General features: G+C 50.0%; 7 protein-coding genes across 7 annotated transcripts; 3 read left to right on the top strand and 4 right to left on the bottom strand.

The window, feature by feature from the left end:
• Positions 1-617: 617 nt before the first annotated feature.
• On the top strand, positions 618-2,615 carry HO173_003853 (uncharacterized protein; the record flags this gene model as incomplete). Its single annotated transcript, XM_037305777.1, has 10 exons — positions 618-809; positions 863-888; positions 993-1,227; positions 1,325-1,499; positions 1,549-1,594; positions 1,657-1,825; positions 1,882-2,048; positions 2,102-2,153; positions 2,212-2,367; positions 2,427-2,615. 10 exons carry the CDS (start codon positions 618-620, stop codon positions 2,613-2,615), a joined length of 1,407 nt encoding a protein of 468 aa, XP_037166970.1.
• A 4,102-nt stretch (positions 2,616-6,717) lies between these two features.
• HO173_003852 (uncharacterized protein) lies at positions 6,718-8,569 on the top strand (the record flags this gene model as incomplete). The annotated part of the gene is made up of 3 exons (XM_037305776.1): positions 6,718-6,771; positions 6,980-8,059; positions 8,516-8,569. The coding sequence occupies 3 exons, from the start codon at positions 6,718-6,720 to the stop codon at positions 8,567-8,569; spliced, it is 1,188 nt and encodes a 395-aa protein (XP_037166969.1).
• Positions 8,570-14,198: 5,629 nt separating this feature from the next.
• Positions 14,199-15,310, bottom strand: HO173_003851 (uncharacterized protein; the record flags this gene model as incomplete). The annotated part of the gene is made up of 4 exons (XM_037305775.1): positions 14,199-14,284; positions 14,346-14,483; positions 14,548-14,736; positions 14,818-15,310. 4 exons carry the CDS (start codon positions 15,308-15,310, stop codon positions 14,199-14,201), a joined length of 906 nt encoding a protein of 301 aa, XP_037166968.1.
• Positions 15,311-16,252: 942 nt separating this feature from the next.
• HO173_003850 (uncharacterized protein) lies at positions 16,253-16,830 on the bottom strand (the record flags this gene model as incomplete). The annotated part of the gene is made up of 2 exons (XM_037305774.1): positions 16,253-16,614; positions 16,701-16,830. The coding sequence occupies 2 exons, from the start codon at positions 16,828-16,830 to the stop codon at positions 16,253-16,255; spliced, it is 492 nt and encodes a 163-aa protein (XP_037166967.1).
• Positions 16,831-17,254: 424 nt separating this feature from the next.
• Positions 17,255-17,596, bottom strand: HO173_003849 (uncharacterized protein; the record flags this gene model as incomplete). Its single annotated transcript, XM_037305773.1, has 1 exon — positions 17,255-17,596. One exon carries the CDS (start codon positions 17,594-17,596, stop codon positions 17,255-17,257), a length of 342 nt encoding a protein of 113 aa, XP_037166966.1.
• Positions 17,597-17,905: 309 nt separating this feature from the next.
• HO173_003848 (uncharacterized protein) lies at positions 17,906-18,451 on the bottom strand (the record flags this gene model as incomplete). The annotated part of the gene is made up of 2 exons (XM_037305772.1): positions 17,906-18,370; positions 18,395-18,451. 2 exons carry the CDS (start codon positions 18,449-18,451, stop codon positions 17,906-17,908), a joined length of 522 nt encoding a protein of 173 aa, XP_037166965.1.
• A 2,197-nt stretch (positions 18,452-20,648) lies between these two features.
• On the top strand, positions 20,649-23,866 carry HO173_003847 (uncharacterized protein; the record flags this gene model as incomplete). Its single annotated transcript, XM_037305771.1, has 6 exons — positions 20,649-20,688; positions 20,741-20,900; positions 21,219-21,590; positions 21,643-22,205; positions 22,263-22,434; positions 22,495-23,866. 6 exons carry the CDS (start codon positions 20,649-20,651, stop codon positions 23,864-23,866), a joined length of 2,679 nt encoding a protein of 892 aa, XP_037166964.1.
• Positions 23,867-24,596: the final 730 nt, after the last annotated feature.

Genomic DNA, 24,596 nt, shown 5'->3' with positions numbered 1-24,596 from the left:
CCTTCGCTGCAGGGGGAGTGTTGGAATTCAGCATCTCAGCCCTATTGTGCTTGGCAACAACTATAAGTAGCACACAAACTCCATAGAAAAACAACAAGCCGTCATCAATTTCATCAGTACCGTCACCATATCGGCTCGGCCGAGGGTGGGGGGTTGCATGTTGCATGTATGCCTGGGTTTTTCATTGGGCCCAAAAATGCCGCAACGTTTGGATTTTCCCCGAAGGCACCCCACGTGCTGCTGCAGCTTCTTTCCAAACGTATTTTCATAAAATTGTTCATCGTTTTGGCCCTGTTTCTCGACTGTGTGATGCACTGATACACTGATACACCAACCTTGATCCGGTCGTGGTGCAGGGGGCGCAGTCATCAATGGGCGTTGTAGATTATGTCCGTCGCTGGAAGAAGTGATGCATTTCATAGGCTGGATGATACGGTCGGTGGAGCTGGACCCTGACCCTGTCTTACTTTTCTTTGTCTTATGGAAGGCTTAACATCTTTGCCCTGTCTCTCTTTTTCCTTCTTTCCATTCCTTCCATCCATCATTCCCCGCCGCCCCGCTATCCTATCTCCCTTCCATCTCTCGTTGTTTGTTTGTGTACATAGAAAAACCCAATCATGCAAACACTTCCCCCCCTATCGTCAAGTCACATCCACATCGCTGATGATGCGGTCGATCGCATCCCCTCCATCGGCACTGGTGCCTACGCGCACCAGCAGCGGTTGGAAAAGCCGGGCTTGAGCAGGTATAGCACGGAGGAGAAGGAAGTCGAGGAAGAGGAGGACGGGAGGGATGTGAGGAAGAAGCAGGTACGCTGACTCTATCTCACATCCGACCACCTCTCGCTGACACCGAGCCCCAGACTTTCCGAGGCAAATACCTCTTCTGGTACGTCCCTCGATCCCTCCCTTCAGGCTCCCTCTTTCCACGACCCATGAGACCAGTCGACTTGTTCCCTTTTACCGATCTTACATCTCACCCCCTCTCCTTAGGCTCGCGTACCAATCCATTGGCGTCATTTACGGCGACATCGGCACCTCCCCCCTCTACGTCTACTCTTCAACCTTCAGCTCCGAGCCCAGCCGGGATGACCTCCTCGGCGCGCTCTCCTTGATCATCTGGACCTTGACGCTGATGGTTAGCGTCAAGTATGTTACCATTGTGCTCAGGGCGGATGATGAGGGTGAGGGGGGGACGTTCGCTGTCTATAGTTTGTTGTCCAGATATGTATGTGCCCTTGTCATCTTTGTGGTTGGGGAAGTAGTACGGAAGGGGGGAGAGGGGAGGTGTGAGGAGCAATGCTAATACGGTGATGGTATCATAGGCAAATATCGTGAGACGCGATCCAAGAGAAGAGAGGGGCATCAAGATGGAGAGGGTCAAGACTAATGAATTGAGCACCGGCAGCAAGTCTGCGAGGAATTTCATGGAAAGGAGTGCATTCATGAAGGCCTTGTTGAAGGTTGTGGGGGTGTTGGGGGTGTCATTGGTCATGTCCGGTATGTTGAAAGGGCCTTTGTTGGTCTGACGGGACTGACCGTATCTTAGATGGTGTCCTCACCCCAGCTCAATCTATTCTGGGTGCCATTCAGGGGTAAGTAGTCTCTCTAGTCTCTCTTCGGCTCGCTATGCCCGGGTATTGAATGAAGCTCGCAGCCTGGAAATCGTCAAGTCTGACATCTCCTCATCCACCATCGTCGGCACGACTTGTGCTATCTTGATCTGCCTTTTTCTCATTCAGCCTCTGGGTACATCCAAGATTGGAAGTGCTTTTGCGCCGATTGTCATCATTTGGCTGCTGTTCAATCTCGCCTTTGGCATCTACGTAAGCTGCCTTCATCCACCCACACGCTTTGCCAATGAACTGACGAGCTCGGCAAGAATCTGGTCTTCTTTGACCACTCGGTCCTGAAAGCGTTCTCGCCCTACTTTGCCGGGGCATACTTTGTACGGAACAAGACCGACGGATGGAGGTCTCTTGGAGGCATTTTGCTCGCCTTCACAGGCGTTGAAGCATTGTTCGCCGATCTCGGTGCTTTTACCAGGAGGTAAGCACTGACTCCTGGCTTAGCTCTCCAATCGAAGCTTGACTGTCGTCCAGGGCCATCCAGCTCTCGTGGTTGTGCTTCGGGTTTCCGTGTCTTCTGCTGGCCGTAAGCTCTCTCCTATTTGACATAAATCTATGTCTTCCAATCTCTGATTCATACCCAGTACATCGGTCAAGCTGCATACATTAGTCAGAACAAAGGTGCCTACTCCAACCCCTTCTTCAACTCTGTGCCTCCGGGCATGTTCTACCCTAGTTTGGTCATTGCCATTCTTGCGGCTATTGTGGCAAGTCAGACTATGATCACTGCGACCTTTCAAGTAAGAGTAGCCCATGAATTAGTCGCAAATCAATCATCGGAACACTGACTCTTATTTAGCTGTTGTCCCAAATAATCAAGTTGTCATACTTCCCACAAATCAAAATGAAACACACATCGAGGACCTTCCACGGTCAAATCTACATTCCGTGGGTCAATTGGATTCTCATGGTCGGCACGATTTGCGTCACAGCGGCGTATAGCAATGTGCGCACCTATCTCTTTGCCGTTAGTGCTCGCAAACAGTGAGGCCATACAGAACAACGCATGCACAAGTAGATATGTAGATAGATGATTGGGCATATCCAACACTGGGGCAGCTGAGACCTTTCTGGACATGCAAATAGTCCAAAAAAAGGCCCCCCAGCGCTAGAAAAACTCCCATGTCTGAGCGACATGCCCTGGAGTGAAATGAGGCTATATACAGGTGTGGGTGGGTGGGAGAAAAATGATATGGCTCTGAAAGAGACGAAATCGAATGAAGAGCCGTTGACAGGTGCAAAACAGGTGGCTATATAGCTCGTACTGGACACCTGTCCCCAACCCCTTGCCGGGGTACCAACAGGGGTACCAACAAGGGTACCAACAGCGAACGGCTGATCAAACAGCCACCAACGCTATGGCCTCATAATGGACCCACTAACCCACAGTCCCACTGTTGCGATTAGTGCTCGCAAACAGTGAGGCCATACAGAACAACGCATGCACAAGTAGATATGTAGATAGATGATTGGGCATATCCAACACTGGGGCAGCTGAGACCTTTCTGGACATGCAAATAGTCCAAAAAAGGCCCCCCAGCGCTAGAAAAACTCCCAAACAACCCAAGACGTCGTCCAAAGAGGGCGAAGGTCTCGAGGAGGACTCCTGACGGTACCTACTGCAGCAAGCAGTAGGGACCGGTAGCACTAGCGCGGACGGGCTGGAAGGTGCTGGTGCCGTAGTGAATGATAGGTAGGCTGGGTGAGTGACGAAAAGGCGGTAGGAATCGCCGGCGTCACGTGCTGATATTGGAGCCCCTCTGCGGAAGGACTGGCCTGAAAAGTGGCCCTTAACACCTAGTTGTAGCCCCTCTGCGGAAGGACTGGCTTGAATAATAACCCTCAATAATGACCCTCAATACCAAGATGCAGCCCCTCTGCGGAAGGACTGGCCTGAATAATGGCCCTCAACACCAAGTTGCAGCCCCTCTGCGGAAGGACTGGCCTGAATAATGGCCCTCAACACCAAGTTGCAGCCCCTCTGCGGAAGGACTGGCCTGAATAATGGCCCTCAACCAAGTTGTAGCCCCTCTGCGGAAGGACTGGCCTGAATAATAACCCTCAATAATGACCCTCAATACCAAGATGCAGCCCCTCTGCGGAAGGACTGTAGCCCCTCTGCGGAAGGACTGGCCTGAAAAGTGGCCCTTAACACCAAGTTGTAGCCCCTCTGCGGAAGGACTGGCCTGAATAATGGCCCTCAACACCAAGTTGCAGCCCCTCTGCGGAAGGACTGGCCTGAATCATGGCCCTCGGTGGGGCTTCACACCTGATGTAAGGCTTTGACGCGTATGCGTCATCGCCCGATGCAACAGCCCAAATGGCTGGAATAGATGAAACATCTTCATGGCTGCGGTAGCCCAAATAGTCGGAGTGACAAGGACGTCCCATAGCTGCGATAGCCCAAATGGCTGGAATAGGTGAAAAATCTCCATGGCTGCGATAGCCGAGATATCCCCAGGGCTGCGATAGCCCAAAACGGCTGGAATAGCTGAGATATCTTCATGGCTGCGGTAGCCCAAATAGCTGGGATAGCTGAAATATCCCCATGGCTGCGGTAGCCTAAACAGCTGAAATAACTGAGACATCTTTATGGCTGCGGTAGCCCAAATAGCTGGAATCGTTGAGACCTCTCCATGGCTGCGGTAGCCCGATTAGCTGAAATGACTGAGATATCTCCATGGCTGCGATAGCCCAAACGGCTGGAATAGCTGAGACATCTTCATGGCTGCGGTAGCCCAAATAGCTGAAATAGCTGGGACATCTCCATGTCTGCGATAGTCCAAATAGCTGAAATTGCTGGGACATCTCCATGTTTGCGATAGCCCGAATAGCTGAATTGGCTGGGACCTCTCCAAGGCTGCGATAGCCCAAATAGCTGAAGTAACTGAGACATCTCCATGGCTGCGGTAGCCCAAGTAGCTGAATTAACTGGGATATCCCCATGTCTGCGATAGGTCAAGTAGCTGAGATAGCTGGGACATCTCCGTGGTTGCGATAGCCCGAATAGCTGAACTGGCTGGGACATCTCCAAGGTTGCGGTAGCCCAAATAGCTGAAGTAACTGAGACATCTCCATGGCTGCGGTAGCCCAATTAGCTGAAGTAACTGAGACATCTCCATGGCTGCGGTAGCCCAATTAGCTGGACTAGCTGAAATTCCCCCTGGCTGCGATAGCTTAACCAGCTGAAATAACTGAGACATCTCCATGGCTGCGGTAGCCCAAATAGCTGGAATCGTTGAGACCTCTCCATGGCTGCGGTAGCCCGATTAGCTGAAATAACTGAGACATCTCCATGGCTGCGATAGCTGAGATACCCTTGTGGCTGCGGTAGCCCAAATAGCTGAAGTAACTGAGACATCTCCATGGCTGCGATAGCCCAAACGGCTGGAAAAGCTGAGATATCTCCATGGCTGCGATAGCCCAAATGGCTGAAATAACTGGGACATCCCCATGTCTGCGATATTCCAAATAGCTGAAATGGCTGGGACATCTCTATGGTTGCGGTAGCCCGGACAGCTGAAATGGCTGGGACATCTCCATGGTTGCGATAGCCCGAATAGCTGGAATGACTGAAACATCCCCGTGGTTGCGATAGCCCGGACAGCTGAAATGGCTGGGACATCTCCATGGTTGCGATAGCCCGAATAGCTGGAATGACTGAAACATCCCCGTGGCTGCGATAGCTGAAGTAGCTGGATATGACTGCGGTAGTTCAAATAGCTGAAATGACTGGGATAGCCCAAATAGCTGGAATAGCTGAGACGTCTCCAAGGCTGCGGTAGCCCAAATAGCTGGAATAGCTGAGACATCTCCAAGGCTGCAGTAGCCCAAATAGCTGACATGACTGCAATAGCCACATGGCTGCAATAGCTCAAATAGCTGAAATAGCTGAAATAGCCACATGGCTGCAATAGCTCAAATAGCTGACATGGCTGCAATAGCCCAAATAGCTGAAATAGCCACATGGCTGCAATAGCTCAAATAGCTGAAATAGCTGAAATAGCCACATGGCTGCAATAGCTCAAATAGCTGACATGGCTGCAATAGCTGACATAGCTGAAATAGCCACATGGCTGCAATAGCTCAAATAGCTGAAATAGCTGAAATATCCACATGGCTGCAATAGCCCACATAGCTGCAATAGCTGACATAGCTGAAATAGCCACATGGCTGCAATAGCCCACATAGCTGCAATAGCTGACATAGCTGAAATAGCCACATGGCTGCAATAGCCCACATAGCTGCAATAGCTGAAATAGCCACATGGCTGCAATAGCTCAAATAGCTGACATAGCTGAAATAGCCGAAATAGCCACCTGGCTGCAATACTCAAATAGCTGAAATAGCCACATGGCTGCAATAGCTCAAATAGCTGACATAGCTGAAATAGCCACATGGCTGCGATAGCCGAAATAGTTGAAATAGCTGAAATAGCTGCAATGATTGAAAACATCCACATGGCTGCAATAGCCCAAATAGCTGAAATAGCCACATGGCTGCACTAGCCCAAATAGCTGAAATAGCCACATGGCTGCAATAGCTCAAATAGCTGAAATAGCTGAAATAGCGACATGGCTGCGATAGCCGAAATAGCTGAAATAGCTGCAATGATTGAAAACATCCACATGGCTGCAATAGCCTAACTAGCTGAAGTGACTGAAATATCAATGTAGCTGCGATAGCTGAGGTGAATAGTTATAGGTGGAATGGCTGAAGTGTGTATCCAAATGGTAGTTGCATGGTCGCATGGCCGTACGGCTGCAAATGGCTGGAATGGCTCCAATGGCTGGCATGGCTTCAATGGCTGGCATGGCTCCAATGGCTGGCATGGCTCCAATGGCTGAATAGCTGCATGATCTCTATGTGACTGCAATAGCCTCAAATAGCTGGTATGCTGGACAATTCCATATGGCTGGAAATGGCTGAGTAGCCTCATGGCCGCATGGCTGCAATAGGGCTGAAATAGGGCTGAAATATCCATGTGACTGCAGTGGCCTCAAATAGCTGGAATGGCTGAATAGCTTCATGGCCGCATGGCTGAAATAGTCGAAATATCCTTTCGCAATGACTGATAAAAGAAAAATGATATGGCTCTGACAGAGACGAAATCGAATGAAGAGCCGTTGACAGGTGCAAAACAGGTGGCTATATAGCTCGTACTGGACACCTGTCCCCAACCCCTTGCCGGGGTACCAACAGGGGTACCAACAAGGGTACCAACAGCGAACGGCTGATCAAACAGCCACCAACGCTATGGCCTCATAATGGACCCACTAACCCACAGTCCCACTGTTGCGAATTGCCCATCTTTCTCATCACGCAACGAAGCTGACCGAGATGAACCACTAGACCACGAAGCTCGGAGAAGCCTACGGCGTCTGCGTCATCCTTGTCACTTTCATCACCACCTGCATGGTGTCCCTCGTAGCCTTGATCATCTGGCGCCTGCATTTCCTAATCGTCGTCGCCGGTTTCCTGGTTTTTGGCACCCTCGACGGTCTCTATCTCTCATCTGCACTCACAAAGGTCCCCAACGGCGCTTGGTTCACGCTTTGTCTCGCTATTCTATTGTCGAGTATCTTCGTCCTCTGGCGCTATGGGAAAGAAAACCAATGGCGTGCCGAAGGCGAGGATAGGATCTCTCCTAGCAAGCTACTGACCGAGTTGCCAAATCATGCGGAGAAAGATGGTGATGCACCTGTACTGCGCCTCTCGTCCAGTATGGGTGGTGCGCCGGTCAGCCGGCTCCGAGGCGTGGGCATCTTCTTCGATAAGACAGGCAGTCCGAATGGTACTCCGTCCGTCTTCATCCACTTCTTGCAGAAATTCCAGGCTGCCCCTGCCGTCGTCGTCTTCTTCCACATCCGACCTCTCTCAACCCCGACGGTAGCGCCCGAAGACCGTTTCAGCGTATCCAGATGTTTCACGCGCACCAGCTCGAAGAGTACACTGCAGGACTTCTACCGTGTCACCATCCGCCACGGCTACGCGGACGAAGTCATAACCAGCGACCTCGGTCTCCTCATCTACGAAAACATCCGCAAATTCATCATCCACGACCGCGGCACGTCCACCGCACCCACCCCCTCACCCGAGTCCAACAACTCCACCTCCGAAGACTCCACCTCCTCTTCCGACCCCCCCACCACCGCCCCCTTCAACATCTCGGCCGAGTCCGCAACCACCGGCAAACAGCACCACGTCCGCCAAGCCCTCGCTTCCTTGCAAGCGGCGTACGATGACCAGGTCGTGCACATCGTGGGCAAAGAACAGATGCGTATCCGCGAGGTGCGGGGGTGGGGCAACGTGGGCGGCATGTCCAGGAAGATCGTCCTCGCGGCGTTCCTCTGGTTGAGGAGTAACACGGGCAGTAAGGTGGCGAATATGAACCTCGATGTCGAGAAGTTGGTCGAGGTGGGCTTCGTAAAGGTTATTTGACAGGAGGAGGGTGGGATGAATTGAATTTTTTTTGTTTAGCTGGGTGGATAGATTGGAAGCGTGATACGGTCTCTTGTTTCGATTGATTGATTGATTGATTGATTGATTGATTGATTCATTCATTCCATGCGATCGATTCCGTGAAATATACAACTCCAAAACTATCTTACATGTACATGTCCTCACGAAAACTCCCCCTCAGTCCACCACCACACATGACCCCTCCCTCCCTCCCTCCCTCCCCCCACCCCCCCCCTCCATCACAGCCAACTTGCCTTTTTTTCTTTGTTGGATACAACATTATTTCCCCCCAGCTTCCGATCCGATCAGTCCACCGAGACGACGGCGACGGCGACGTCCCCGTTCGAATCTCTTCTCGGGGCTGTCTCGGAGGGTTTGGAGATGTGTCTGTCTGAGGGGGTTCGGCATGTTGATTCGGATTTTTAGGAGGCTGAGGGCGCGGGGATGTGGGATGGGTACTGGGATGGGGATGAGGGATGAGGGATGAGGGATGAGGGATGAGGGATGAGGGATGAGGGATGAGGGATGGGGATGGGAAGGGACCCTTTTATCATCTCTCCCCTTCTATCAACTCTCCGTGTCTTTTCTCTCTGTGTCTTTTTCTCTTTTCGCTTTTTTGTTTTTCGCTTTTTCTCTTCTCTGTTGGCATTTTTTCTTTTAGCCTTTTCTCTTCTCGCTTCTCCTCTTTTCGAACACGACGTCGCGCTCGCCCTCAGCGCCGGCCCTATCGGATCCGAAGAGAAGGTTACGGATCGACCAACCATCCGTCGCGCTCGCCCTCAGCGCCGGCCCTATCGGATCCGAAGAGAAGGTTACGGATCGACCAACCATCCAAGTGTGATCTAGGCCTCAAGTACTAGTACCATGCCAAAACCACGCCGGTGCCACATCGTCATCGCCACCGTGAGGGGTAGCTACCACACACTACGGTGCTGCGGCGTGCTTTCCAACAGACGGGTCCAAACGCCGACGGTTCGGCGGTGACATCGCCCTTGGAGATCTTCGAAAGCTTGAACGGGGACGTCGTCGGCCGGAATCACACGCCGGCTTTTCGGCTAGCGGGTGGCCGGAGAGAGTTTATAGGCTGCTAGATCTGCGACGGCTCCTATCGGCGAGGACTCGGGAGGTTGAGTCCGCGAATTTCGGGTCGCAGACTGGGATATAGGACCTTTTTTTGGTGGCACCGCAATCGGATGGAATGGAGTTTTTGATAGGAGCTTCGGAAGGGTGAGATTTCCGTGGCCGCTCGGTCGGCACGGCGGCCAAGGACGAGCGCGCTGTTTGATGGTGTGTGTCGCAGCGGCAAGTGGACGGCGTGGGTCTGTGTTTGCGGTGACTGCTAGCCCGGTACTCGGGCTGATATCTATGGACTAATACTGATTTTGTCTTGTTATTTTGGGTGAAGAGGTGATGGAATACCTGGATTGATTTGATGGTATGCGACAGGGATCCGGTGGAGAGATATCCGTGCTACGGCAACCCATACTGACAGGGAGGTCAACCCCGCGAATTCGATTTTCTGAAAATCGCAAAACCATATTTCATAGCCACCTCTCAATTTATATATCAATCATCAAAATTAATACGATAGCTCTATAGAGTATAAAGATTTATATCAAAAATTCTAAACGCTAAAACTTTTACGTAAAGATCTTTAAATAATACGCTTAGAAGTATTTTTCTATTACGCCTTAGAAAGATATCTAATACTCAATTTATACGATATTTCTAAGGGAGGGTTTTCAAAAGTAGGGTTAGGGCTAGTACTTTCGCTAACTTTTTATAAATACTATTTAAATCTTTAATTAAATATTACTTCGTTAATATTAAGTTAAATAATATAATTTCGAATTCTAAATTAAATTATAGAATACGCGCTATAATTTACACTCTTTAGAATCTAAATTAAGTGCCTTGGTGTGAAGCAATAGTGTACATTAAGGTCGGCAGGGGGTTTTTCGTAATGGTCTATGTAGGCTAGTTAGGTAACAAGAATACCATAAGTATTATTTACAAATAAAGATTTATTACAAGATTTAACGTATCTACCCTGAAATCCTCTTGAAGAATCTTTTTATATCAATTATTTTTCAATCTCATGATATCGTGGTTTAAGATTCCTCCCGGGAGTCTCCTGAGAAAGCGAGTCTTCTATAATTATTTCCGTAAATACGAATGCCAAGCCTCGTTTTCGGGATCTGGCTACTGTAAATTATATCCACGCTTTTTAATTTCTGACTTCAGATTCAAGCGATTTAGCCAAAGTTCTCGTGGGGGTGATACTCTCGAGGTCTTACGGGGGGTGGTGGGATGTGATGGGACGGGGTGTGATGGGATGGGGTGTGATGAGATGGGGTGTAGGCTGTAAAGCAGTATTACGCCATAATGTAAATTACAGCTTAGTCATTAGTGGTAGGACTGAGAAGATCTCCTGATTTAGGGATATCCTGAGCGAAAATTCTTCTAATTTTTAAAAATACTCCTAGGATCTCTGTAAAATACGATATTATTTTACACTATAGCTACTTATACCCTAAGCCTTGTCAATGCGGGTCGAAATATTCTCCGCCTACAATTTTGCTAAGACTCTCCAGGTATGATTAGTAAAACCCCCCTGCCGACCTTAAAGTAGGATAAGCGAGTATTCAAAAATGGAAAATGGAAAATGGAAAAATGAAAAAGGGATTTTCTAGGGTTGACCCCCCTGTCAGTATGGGTTGCCGTACGTGCCGTATTTTCCGAGTGTTTGGAGTTCACTTACCGCGGTGACTTCCGGGCACGCACTTTGTGTGAGATCACTGCATCTTCGCAAGATTTCCGTTAGATAAGTTTAGCAGGCTCGGTCACCATGGATATGCTGTATTCTTTCGCGAAGGATTTCAGCCAAATGTCAATGAATATACGGCAATCGGGATATCTGTCATAGTCCCGGCAGTTGTTCTACTCTGCGAGCACGTTCTCAACAAAGGCGTAAAGATATCCCTTCTCTTCGGGATTTTTGGTGTCATGCAGCCACTGGCCTTTTCGGCATTGCGTCCAAAAAAGCTCGAGTCAATCAAAGGTAGATGGATGGCTTCATGGCTTGCTTTTACTCTGGTATCCTTCCCGTACGGGTACATGCATTATCCGCAAGCAGCGATTTTTAAAGTGTTTCTACTGCGCTCTAGCATTTGCGTTTCTTTGATAACTACTTGGGATGCTAGCACCGGACCGGACTGGACTACCCATTAACATTACTTTGGATTGGAAGGAGATCCGGTTCCCTTTCTTCACCGGAACAAGGAATCCAAGAGAGTCGAGCAGTTTTAAACTTTTGGAAGGATACAATTGTGTGTGTTTTAATCAAATCAGTAGCCAACGATACCGGTACAAAATCGAGTCATCTCATGCAACAGTGCTTCCTACGTCGACTCCTGTGATCCTTCCGGGGTGTCCTTGGAACAGAATATGCACAAGAGGCTCTTCGAAAAGTTAGAGGAGAGTTGGTGAGGTATGGACTCTTGAGTGTGTCGGTGGTTTGCGAAGGCTGAGCCGGCGCGACCGTGGTGGGGGTTTTGGCAGGGCTCGTTCGGGTTTGCTGCGTAGGACTGCATCGTCGGCGGAGATGTGTGTGTCCGATGTTGGGGGCGGTTCTAGGGTGATGACATAGAAGGATCTGGAGCGGAACAGGCACTGCGGTGGCATTCTGCCGTCGCTCGTCAATAGAGGGAGTGTTTTCGATATTATTAATCATGATCGCATGTGTTGATAGAGACCTAGAGATTAGGCAGATTGGATCGGAACGTAGTTTGGGCCAGATGCTAGTTCGATACTTCTCTCGAGCATTGGGAAGGAAGGAGCATACATACTCATTGGTCCTCGGTTGGGGTCCTTGATTCTCGGCCTGTATGCATGATGCAGTTCACCGTCGGGTTGACAAAAAGCCTTCCCTCAGACTTGCAATATCCAGGTCGAACCGACTATTTCGTTGTGGTCTCAGTCACTCATGATCTTTTTTGCGATGACAAAATGGGCGTCCTTGACCGCTGTTGCTGGGGAGGAGGCGTTACAACAGGCTGATTCGTTGGATGCGCAGGACCGTCCGCTCACTTCCTTTGACAAGGAAATTTTTGAAGAATTTACCGCCGGATCTGGTAGAAGCTTGTGAGTTGTTGGTCAATTCCACCCAGAACTTGAAAAGACTGGCTCTTGGGCCTGTGGGAGTTCTGACAGAGATCATACGAGCCGTATGTTTTCCCTATTTCTCATCATCGAATCTATCTACTTAACGTTCTTGGACTGAATGCGCGTTTGATGCAGTGCAATTGACGAGGTCTCTCTTGGCGCCATCAACGATTTCAACCTAGCCGATTGTGTCCCTCTCGACGGCTCCGCAACCTTTGCGCAGATAGCAGAAAAAACCCAGCCTATCCGTGCGACTCATCGAGCGCTTTCTCCGCCAGGCATTCACATCTTCGCAGAGCATCCTCCTGGGCCTGTAGGCCATACAGCGTCATCCCAGCTCTTTGCTACAGAGTCATAGCCGAAAAACGCCGTCGCAGTGATGGCATAGGAGATACGACAACCCGCCACGAGGGTGACAGATGCGGTGAGCCTATTTGGTGACAGCGGCGAGCCAACTGAAGCGCCTTTGACTTTGGCCGATGAGCTGGGTGTGGGATTGTTTTAGCATCTGGCGAAGCATCCGGGAAGAGCTGAAAGCTACGGAGGTGCCATGATATGGCACGGTTTTTTTGAAAGGTAGAATCTGAAGATTTGGTGAATGGGGGTTCGTGGGATCTGGTCGATCGGCCAGGCGCGGTCGTGGTTGGTGTGGGTGGAGGTCAGGGAGCTGTGCCAAAGGCTCTGACTCCGGCTACAAAAGATGCCAGGTCTGTCGTGCAAGGCTTTGAGGATGCGATTGGGTATGAGGGAAAAGCATTGCTGGAGGACTAGAAGGGCAGAGTCGAGTTCATGCAAGATGACTTATTTGTCGAGCAGCTGGTGAGGGGGGGGGAATATCGATTTCTTGAGATGGATTTTGCATGGTTGGAGCGACAAGTATGCGGTTCGCATTTTGGAAGGTCTTGTTCCGGCGATGAAGGATGGATCGAAGGTAGTGCTGTTTATGTTCTTGTTGAAGGATGGGCCTGAGACTGAGAAACTCCCTCGGTGAGTGTTAGAACTTTTGTCGATGCGTTGTTTCTTCTTGACTCCTCTTTGAATACTTGAGATGGTTACTGACGTGATGGATGATGTTGAGCATAAAGACGTCGACCTATCCATGCTTGTCGATTACACAGCAACGAGAGGACAGCGAAAGCATTTGAAAACGTATTCCGGCGGACCCTGGATTCCAACTTGTCGATACAAAAAAGCCTAGGGGAAACGCGATGGCTATCATCGCGGTGGTCTGGAGGTCTGGAAAATGTTTGAGTTGGAGACGCAATGGCAGAAGGCTGAAGTTCACTTGATGTTGACAAAAGAGATGGTCCTGCGGCGTAGAATTCAAAATCTGAGAGCATGATATCATTGGCCCTGGTTGACCCGGGTTGAAAGGAGAGGGAAAAGGCTTGGTTGACGGGTTCTCCATAGGTACTTACCCGTCGATTAGGTCACTACGTATATCATCGGTAATCGCTAGATCAGCCATACTAGCAGGATGGTTCATCAGGCGAGACTGCTGCACGGCCCACACTGGAGGGTAGTGGGATATCATCGTGGAGGAATCGAGTGTGCCAAAGTCATTGTCGAAGTATGCAGTGCCAAATATTCAGTCCGGGCATTCCTTCCTCCTGCATCTTGCCATCAATTGCTGTGGAGACCGCGGAGAAGACCCGCGCCTGCGGGGGAGGACCCGGTTTCGGGGAAATATCGAAGACCGCGCTGTCCCTGTACATTTGTTATTCGTTTCCACTTTTATCAAAGTATCATGATCTCTTTCTCTGAGCCGTCCGTTCTGCTGCAAAAATTGTGCCGCTCAAGACATCAGCTGCGGTCAGAACAAAATTCTGTAACATGACTGCGATTCTTGAAGGATTGGCTAAATGCCGTGCTTTATCTCATTTTCTGCCCAGACGCGAGCACCACTACACGTACTCTTCCAAAAGTCACGTCTACTTAACATCTCTTAGGAAGAGAATCCTCGGGAAGAATTGCTCGGCAGTTCCAGTCTCCCGCTTGCGGTCATCGTGAGGAACACGTCCCCATGTTCACCTGGGCCAGTATGTCAGTCGGATTATTCTTTGCTGCTCCGTCGAGTTTTCCGAAATCATACCAAGCCCCCTAACACTACCGGCCTTCCCATGCCGTGCGCAAACAGAAAACAAGGCGGTCACGGCTTTCCATATATCGTAGAATGAAGACACATCAGATTTACCGGCACTGAATATATTGGCGGAACATTTCAGATCCGCTTATTTCACGAGAGATTTTCGTTAGGGGACACGGCTTGCAAAGAAGTGGGTCAATGCACATACATGAATCGATGTTGTAAGGAAGGTCTTCCGTAACGGCCGGATCGCTGCCGGGACCAAATACTCGTCGTACTTTGTCGGCAGGCATGTCGTAAAGAACGTCTCTGCATGACTCCCACGTCGCGAGTGTTCCGCGGCAGGTAACCGGCATTTCGTATGCCCCAAGTATTATAGCTAGATTGTTGTCACCACCTACAAGTGTCAGCCACGGGATGCAGATCAGTATGTGAGCTTGTAAAAGATTATTTGCAATGAGTCTGGCTTCACTCTTACCTATGTTTGTCGCGATACCACCTTGCGATACAACACTGGTTGCGCATTGCACCACAAGAGCTGCTGCAGCTCGACGCAGCATATTTAATGACGCCTTGGCTGTGGTATGGTCCCCAATCAGAATTGCTTGGACGTAGCAGAGCCCTCTGTCACCCATGACCAAATATGGAAGAGGCAGTATGTCTGCGGGTAAGCCGGTGTGGCGTTCACCAAATGTCCATGTGCTCGCATCGGGGAGCAAGTATTCCTTTGCGTCTTCGCAGTCGAGGATGTTGGGATTGTAGCCATAAGCCTCGCCATCGCAGCGTATCGTGAAACCATTTTCTGCAGACGCGTTAGATGTTGGGACGGACGCGTTTGAGGGAAATATTGGCTCCACAATATTGGGTATTGCTGAGAGCTTCAATGCGCTGTCTTCTGTTGGTTGAGATGTTGTGGCCGAAACAGTGAAGCCAAAGGAAACCACCAGCAGGAGAGGAATTTGAGGAAACATATCTTAGATGAACTGCACCACGGGGTTGTGCTTAACCAGCATGGACTAATCAGCACGAGGAAGATCAGAGAGAATGATGGAATGATAGCCGACAGTTACTCCTCCTGAATTCCCGCTTCAAGCGAGTGGGTAATTGAGAGACCGCGTATACTGCTATGGTAATCTATGCGCGAGCTTTTTGATTGACCACGCTAAGTCGGTACTGAGAAGTAGAGATATGTGCAGCGAGCATTCCCTGGTAGCAACCTGGATCAGCCCCTGGACAGCCTAAATAGCTGAGTTGCTGGGGGTTCTTGGGTACAGCAGGAGAGCTCTCTCCATCTGGTGGTCCTCAGAACTCAACGAGACGTAAACAACGTGTTTCGCATAAGGCTGGAGACACAAAGTACGATTGGATAGACCAGCGTTTGCCTTGGACTAGGTGCGAGAACTGATGCCATCCAGCTACCGCCCACGAAGACCCCTTCGATTCTCCATGAACCATTTTTTAGAAGCTTTGTAGGTGAACAGGACGTATCGACAATGATCCAACATAACGACAATACTGCGTTAGATAGACCGATCATTTCGATGTCGCCTGTTGCCAATTGTGGGATTGGTGGATTGGTACAAGGAATGTGCCGGGTCCTATTCAAAATTTCGTCAATGAAGGACAATTTGATTGTTTTTGCGGGCACAGATCGTGTTGTCTTCAGCAATACTTCGTGCTACCTCCTCTTTCAAGTTAAATGCAGCATTCATGACAAGATCTTGCTCTTTCATTGACATCTTCTTAGCGAATCTATGTCTAATGAGTAGAATTACAATGATTGAAGCTCGACCTATGCCACAATATCTGCACACCTTCCACCCCGCCACAATCGCATCCACGAAGATGAATATCGGCCAGAGGATCCCACACACGAACCATCCTCCAGCAATATATCAGGCTAAACCATCTCTTTAAGTGAAGCGGATCATGAATGCCACCATGAGCGCGAACAACCCGGTAGCTTCAGCGAAGGCGAAACCCAAAATGGCATATGCGAACAACTGTCCCCTCATGCTTGGGTTGCGAGCCACACCGGTGATCAAAGCCCCAAAGACCGTTCCGATACCCGCACCGGCACCAGCAAGACCGATTGTAGCCATACCGGTACCGATGTTCCCGCCAGCAATGACCATGGCTTCAGCGAGCTCCGAGGAGAATGGACGGACCATTTGAGGCGCGAAGGAAGCCTTGAAGGCGTTGCTGACTTGTTGACGCTTGAGGGTTTGGAAGGGAGATTTGGCGGCATTGTTGTGCTGGAGAGAGCGGCCCATGCCTAGTCGGTAGAACGTGTCAATGAGCATAATGACTTTCTAGCAGTGACAAGGTTGAAGTCCAGTATAGAGCCAGGGAGATACGTACCTGAGATGGCTCGCTGGGGGTTGTTGAATTGCAGCTTAGTAGTGCTACGGAGCGCAGGGCGTGCGGCACCGGCAGAAGCGGAGCCGAGCATTGAGGCGACCTTGGGGGCCATGAATCGTGCCGAAGACATGGTTGAGATTGTGAGATGTCAATTGAGGAGTGGAGATGTGTTTGACGACGTCGTTTGATGGTGCTTGGGGCGGAGGAGATGGATGAGGTGGAAGGTTGTCAAGTTTTTCCAGGAGATTGAGCTTCGAGCTTGGCGGGAGCTAACAGGATGCGGGCTAGCGTTGAATCAGCGCCAAGACTCCTCTCCGGCCTTCACTTCTGCATCACCACTTAAAAAGATTGATGTCGCCGCGTCTATTGAAGCAGAGGGCTCTGCGTGTTGGTCAATCACCATCTCAAGCTTCAAACACTCCCCTAAAGATGCAGGTGGCACCTGTTGTCACGTATTGTGATATCTAGTCATTACTTTCCGTCATAAACATTTTCCACTTGTACAGCCAGCATTTGTGATGGCAGACCACTGGCGCTGGACTGACATAGCATCACTACCACATGCTCATGGAAACCCTCTCAGATACCGAATCCACAAACTTTCCCACAGCCATCCCGAACCTCGCAAGATCAAGAACAATTTGCTCATTATGCCCGACGGTATGGAGGTTGTCCTCCGGCATCTTGCTTACAAAAGGACTCTCGTTTATCCTCAAAACATCCTCGACACCTCCATGCATCATGCAAAGATCATTGAAGTTTTCTTCACCTTGCTTAACCCAGATTCGGGCCAAGACGTCGTTTTCGATGGCTTCGATGCGTTTTGCCGAGGGCCCAAGGATTTCTTCCAGGGTCATTGCGTCAAGGATTGTGACGTGCTTTGCAAGCGCTGTCATGAGAGTGGTTTCTTCAATACTGAGTTGTTGCTGTCATAGTCCATTTGATCCTTCTCGCGATAATCAGTGAGAACGCGACTGAGGGTTTCGTCTTCTAAGCTATCGACAGCGGCGAAATACCACACCAATTTGTAGCAAGGTTCTTCGTCAAGCCCTGCCTTCGCCGCTACAGACCAAACTTTAGCTTATGCCCATTCACAATTGAGTGGATTCAGTAATAACCTACCTATCTAAAGTACCCGGACATTTCTCAATCATCCTCTTAGAAAAACTCCCCTTACCCTGAGCGACATAAGCGCGATACCCCGCCTAGTTCTTCTTCAACCACTCTGGAATGCCCTCAGGTATTCGATCTCCACCATATATACGCTTCCCGGCCGCTGCACCGAATGCCTCGAGGTTGGCTTTCTCGAGAACCTTGACAGCGACAAGCTTTTTGCCGAGATGTAGTGCTATGGGTGCCATGAGCATTAGCTTGGAAGCGTGTTGCAGGACTCCACCTTCGAACTGGATCTTCTGGTCAGGCTGAAGCGTTGAGCCAGATGCGCCAACGAGGAAGATGGCACGAAGATGCAATAGCCCCTCTTTTGGGAGCGCATGGGGTGCAGCTATCGAGAGGAAGGCATTGAAGTCCTCGGTGGTGGCCTCACGATCGTTCAGCGATTCTCGCAGTATGCAGTATGCGCTGGCGTAGGCGCTGGCTTTCTCGGAGGGTGGCTGACTGAAGGTCTCGGTTTTGTCGCTACCGTTGGTTTTGGCATTGCAGCGCTTAACCTAAGCCGGGACTGTGTCCTATACTGGATCGGCGAAGGTTTGGTATCCTTGGGCGCTGCGGGATTGCCATTCTTCCGCCATGTTGCTGGCTAGGATTGGATGAAACTCAGGAGGTAGATCAGCGCCGCTGGGGATAGCGAGAACGTGGTGATGAAGTGACATTTCGTGCGTATCTGTCTTTGACCCGGAATGGAGGTTTGAGCGCGTTGATTGACTAAGAAGGGTATCTTCCTTCAGCCGCTGATGTGAGAGGATGTGAGGTAAGGCTAGTCTTGATATCTAGCTAGGATCACTAATACGACGTAAGACTCTCAAGTAGTAGTGTCAATATGCAAAGTGAGGCGTTGAAGGTGAAAGCTATTAATTGTGGGGGGAGGCAAGTCTGAGAGCGAGCGGGAGGATGGAGTACCTTCGTCCCTTCTCGCTAGTGCGACGAGAGAAGATGGGAAAAGCTGGGGTACTGAATGAGCAGCGGTGAGATAGCAAACAGTACTTATCAAATTGCGATTCGTCCTTTGGAGTCGGATGCGATCGGACTCGACGATGGGGGAGCGTGCTCAGTATAAAGGATTCCTCGTGATAGCCTGCGGCTCTATACCCACTAGTCGCCCTCGTGGAAGCTCCCGGAAGAGCTCTATACCCCCAAGTGTGCATACATCAAGGCTGTTTAGGTAAATTTGGGGTAGATCTGAGCTGGTTAGACGTTCCTCCACCAGTATTTCTCGTGCTCCAGAGTTCTAAGATTTGGAGCCGCGGAGAACGTTGGGCCGCCGTATGTCACGGTCCGGACTCGGGAGAGCAGTCTCCGCACATGAATGCAGCTTGATTCCCCAGACAACCCATGGAATAGGAACGCTGCTATCGGCCGGGGTAGAAATGGGGTCGAAGGCCCGGATTCGTGGTGTTCCCGAACGGCATGGCCCACAGCAAGTCTCGCGCCGTGGCTTCACATAAGTCATCAGTACGGATGGTAGGCTACCAATGGCTTTAGATGGTCATTGTTGGCTTGGGCAGACCTTGAAGATCTTTCAAAGCCGGAAACACCTCATTTCTTGGGCATATGAAGCTTGCAATCAAACACTGCCGGCTAAGTACTCTCGGAGACCCGAACGTCTTTGAACTGGACTTGTACAGCATCTTCCAGGGTGACGAGATTGGAAGTGAGATGGATGTCCAATTGGCTTCGTCAAACGTACAGATAGGGTTCGAACAATCCTTCGTGTACGCCAAACATGCTTGGACTCACGTGCCTGAGCAATATTCGTCAGTTGCCCAGTACACTGTCAGGCTTCAGTCAAAGCCAGTTTCGAGGTTTGAATGTTGAGGATTTTAGTTATCTTTACTGATGCACCTCTAATAGGAGAAGAGAGCGCCGGATCCAGATCTGCTCGCACTTACCCCCGGATCCGAGACTGGTCCAGTGGCAGGTGGGCGCTGGAGTGTCTCTGCTTGGAGGCAAATCTGTAGGGCTAAACCGAGACGCCGCGGAGATGACATCTATAATATATAGGGCAGGGATTCTTCAGATATTGGCTTAGTAGGCAGTAAAATGTGCTTCCGCTATAAAGCTCGCCATGATGGATCGAAGAGGTTTGTACGAGTAGATCGATTTAACAGACGGCCATGCCAAAAGAGACGTGAAGAAACACACAAATACAGAAACGCGCTGAATGTGGTGTTTTTGTATGAACTTGCGCTCCTTGGATGGCTATGCAATTTTTATTTTGGGCTTCATGTGCTTCGCACAAGTCTAATGAAGGCGCGTAGGAGACTACAGAGCGCAATTTGGAAAAGGCCTGGAGTGGATTCTGACACACTGCATTTTTGTGGTGTCAGTGTGACCGTGAAGCGGTGACGTACCAGTCCTCGTTTTCTTTTAAGCTTCCTCGGTAATGGGCAAATGCCGCCGGCGAAAGTTATGTTAACTGGGCAAGATCGACTAGTTGCAGTCAATACGTCCGTATTGATTGGTCTGGAATGTTCGCTGCGGAAGGCTGCAACCGTCGCTTCGGGGACATATAGTGCCGTCCTGCATGCAAAGTGATTGTCCTCGCCTATCGCTGTCGTCCAGAGCCGCCGCCGCTAGACCGAACGAGGCGCGAGGCTGTGTACCATGCATGAGGTGTGGTGGGGGGTTTAAACGGGGGGAAAAGGTCCTCCGCTCTTCCCCTGCTTTCCTCCCAGCTCTGATTACTTTGTCGAGATCCTCTGAGATCTGGCACATATCGCAATATTTATCGCGGGTTTTGCAAGTGTTGGGTGTTATCTCCTTCAGATTATGGCGGATCCGGAGCCACCACTCCGGTTGCTTTCGCTCGGTAGGGTGTTCTCGGGATGGAAAAGATGTACTCCAGAGCTGACTCTATGCAGATGGCGGTGGCATCAAGGGGCTCTCGAGCCTTTATATCCTCAGAGATCTGCTGGTGACCGTCCAGAAGCTTGACAATAGGGAGACAGTGCCTGCTGGAGAGACTGCTTCTCCCCGACCATGCGATTACTTTGACATGATTGCTGGCACGTCAACTGGAGGGTAGGTCTCCTTTCTACCCCAATCAATCTTTCATTGGCCACTTTCTCTGTCCAGTTCAAGTCTACCTGGCGCGTAGCCGATGTGGAAGTTCGCGCTCACATGGGCTGCGGGAATTCCTACAACCTAAGCCTCAAACGCGAACTCCACGAATTCGGTGACTCTATTTTGCTCTTTGTGCCCAAGAAGCAATATCCCTTGCTTTACTTAAACGAAGCTGTGGAGTTCTGAGCTAATGCAGCTGTTACCTACTTTTCTTTGAGCAGTCCACCTATTGTGGCCAAAGCAGAAAAGTCAACGCAACCTCGCTGACTTCCTTAGACTCATTGCTGTCATGTTAGGAGTCCTCCGAATGGACATAGAGACTTGCATAAATGCATATCTGAGTATGGCTCCAGAGATATTTCCCATTGAATCGAATGGTAGCGAAAAGCATATTTGGGCAAGGCCAAAATGTATGTACTTTCCGGACCCTTCCCCTTGTTGCTATTATGCTTCCTTATCCGTCACTTGGCCTAAATTTGTGCCCCTTTTGAACCCTATTGACCACAGAGACAGTGGCCTGAGAGGCGACCAACGCTTCGATCCAGCACCTTTTGAAGCCGCTATCAAAGGTCTTGTGAGAGGGAATCTTGGAAATAATGCAACGGGGAATGAGACGATGCGATCTCAATCTAGTCAGGGGTGCAGAGTGTAAGCCCATTCCATTCCAGTTTTTCTCGCTCATGTTATTGACAACGTCAAGTTTTGTTTGCGTGGTTTCCGAAGAACCCCGCCGTCCATTCCGATTCCGAAATTACGAAAGCCCCAGGGTTGTATCTGAAGATATGACAATCTGGGAGGCCTGCCTCGCTACATCCGCAGCACCCAGTTATTTTCCACCAGTCTCAATCGGCAATCCTCCTCGAACATTTGTGGATGGCGGTCTAGGATACAACAACCCCACGCAGGCACTTCACGAGGAGGCGATGCAAATTTGGCCCTCGAGGAGTGTAGGTTGCATTGTCAGTATCGGAACGGGGGTGATGGGTTCTCACGATGTTGGGAGAACGATCAAACCTTTGTTCGAGACACTCCAGGCGATGGCCAGTGACACTGAGGACGTGGCTCAAGAGGTCAAAGAGGAAATGGAACACCGATATCCGGACCAGGACATCTATTTTCGCTTCAATGTACAGCAGGGCCTGCAGACTGTGGGTCTAGAGGAGTGGAAGGAAATGGGAAGGGTTCAGACGGCCACTGAAGCTTATCTTCAATCCAATCGGAAGCAGGTGATGGCTTGCGCTTCTCAGATCCTTTCTCCAACTCGTACGTAGCCAACCAAGATCGTATGATTCTCTAGCATGACTGACTTTTGTATGATAGATGCTATGTCATTAAAACCTGTTCGAGGGAGTGTGAGGACTTTTTCGACCGTTCCATTCTCGAAAGATCCTGGCTTTGTTGGTCGCGAGGACATCCTGGCACAGCTTGAGTCCGAATTTGCGGACCCAATATCACAAAGTTGGGCGTCGCTGTATGGTCTCGGTGGCATAGGGTAGAACGCGGACCTCTTTTCACCCTTTATTCAGAGAATTGGGCTGACCTTTGCTGCCAGAAAATCGCAAATTGCCATCGAATACTCATATCGACAAAAAGAGCGGTTGCCTGAGATCTCGACTTTCTGGGTCCATGTGAGCGACAAGGCGAGGTTCGAACAGTCATATACAGAAATCGCCACGACAGTAGAGATTCCTGGGACTGGAGACGGCAAGGTCGACATTCTCCAGTTGGTGTCCAAATGGCTCGCAAATCCGGACAATGGTCGATGGCTGTTGATCCTCGACAATGCGGACGACGCTACCGTGTTATTGCACCTACCAGAACGAGATCCTGAGACTGGCGCAACGTCTGTGCAGCGCCGCTTGCTGGATTTCTTGCCGCGAGTGCAACACGGGGCTGTGCTCATCACGACTCGCGATCGCACTTGTGCGCTAGACCTGAATGGACAGAACGGCACGCCCCTAGAAGTGCGACCGATGAGTACAAATGAAGCTGTCGGCCTGCTTCGGAACAGATTGCCAGATGCCACTGAAGAGGAAGCTTCTGAACTTGTGGCAGAGTTGGAGAGGGTGCCTCTCGCCATCTCCCAGGCTAGTGCGTACATCAAAGCGGTTGTCCAGGTTTCAATATCCATATACCTCAATAAATTCCGTCGCAGTAATGAGGACCAAGCCACTCTGCTTAACAAGGGCAAAGGGGACTTGAGGCGAGATCCAGCGGTACCAAATGCAGTGATAACATCCTGGGAGTTATCCTTCCGCCAGATCCGTGAAAAGACCCCAGGCTCAGCTAATTTGTTATCGCTTATGTCGTATATCAATCGGCAAGGTATCCCACAGTTTCTGCTACAAGGAGATGATGACGATGTTTCTTTCTGCGAGAAAATTGATCCTCTCATTAGCTTCTCTCTGATCCGTGCAGAAACCAGAGAGAATGTATTCGAGATGCACAGACTTGTGCAGACAGCAATGCGGCATTGGCTTCGTAGCGAAGGTTGTGATCAATTATGGAAAGAGAGTGCGATTGTGCGGGTGGCGCATCAATTTCCAGCACGAGAACAAGAGCAACATTGGCCGATCTGCGATGCCCTAATGTCTCACGCGGACGAGGTGATACTTCACATGGCTAGCTCCAAAGAATCTCGATTAAGTCGCGCGATTATACTGGTACACACGGCCTTGTATCTAGTCGAAAGGAAAGGGCATGCCGGACTTGCGGAACAAAGATCGACAGATGCGCTTCAAATTCTGCGAGAATACTTTGATGACGACTCAGACGATATCCTCAATACCATGAGCATATTGGCTTACGCTCAAAGTGTAACTTCTCAAAACGGAAGAGGCGAGAGATCTCCAGGAGTTCTTATTGAGGCAAAGACGGGAGAAGTATGGGTCGGAGGACCAAAGGACTTTACTCTCCATGCATAATCTTGCTTGCTCATATGGTGCTTTAGTGCAGCATGAAAAGGCCGCGGATCTACTGAAACACGTGTTCGAAGTACAAGAAAGGTTATTAGATCCGGGAGATCCGAGTCTCTTGGCCTCTGGAAATGGACTAGCGGTTACCCAAACCAACCAAGGCAAATACGAAGAGGCTGAAAAGCTGAGTACTAGATTGTTGGAAATGAGTACCAAACATCATGGATTCGAGTATATACACACTCTCGGTGCAATGCGAAATCTATCTCATGCGTATTTGCGACAGAACAAACTCGAAGAAGCCGAGAAGCTGAGCGTTCAAGCTATTCCAATCTCCATCAAAACCTACGGCCGTAGTCATCGGAGGACTCTTGAGACCCGAACAGAATTGGCTGAAACCTATTACCGTCAAAAGAAGCTGGATGAGGCGCAAAAAATCTGCATATCGTGTCGTGATACGATGCAAGAAATTTATGGCGCGGAAAATGTTACGATGGCAGGTATCAGCAATCTCCTCGGCTTGGTCTATCAAGATCAAGGAAGGTTCGTTGACGGGTCAAGGCTCTTGAAGGATGCTGCGGAGATGGACCGGAAAGCCTTAGGGTCTGATCACCCAGACACGTTGAATAAATTGTCCAATCTTGCTCTTTGCTACTATGATATGGGGGACAAGGTTCAAGCCATTCAATTGATGACCAATGTGCTTGATAAGCGGAAAGAAGTCCTTCACGCCAATCAC

Source organism: Letharia columbiana, assembly GCF_014066305.1.
Source record: "Letharia columbiana isolate WasteWater2 chromosome Unknown Sc0000010_s0, whole genome shotgun sequence".
Lineage (NCBI taxonomy): Eukaryota > Fungi > Ascomycota > Lecanoromycetes > Lecanorales > Parmeliaceae > Letharia > Letharia columbiana.
This window is presented reverse-complemented; position numbering and strand designations above follow the sequence as displayed.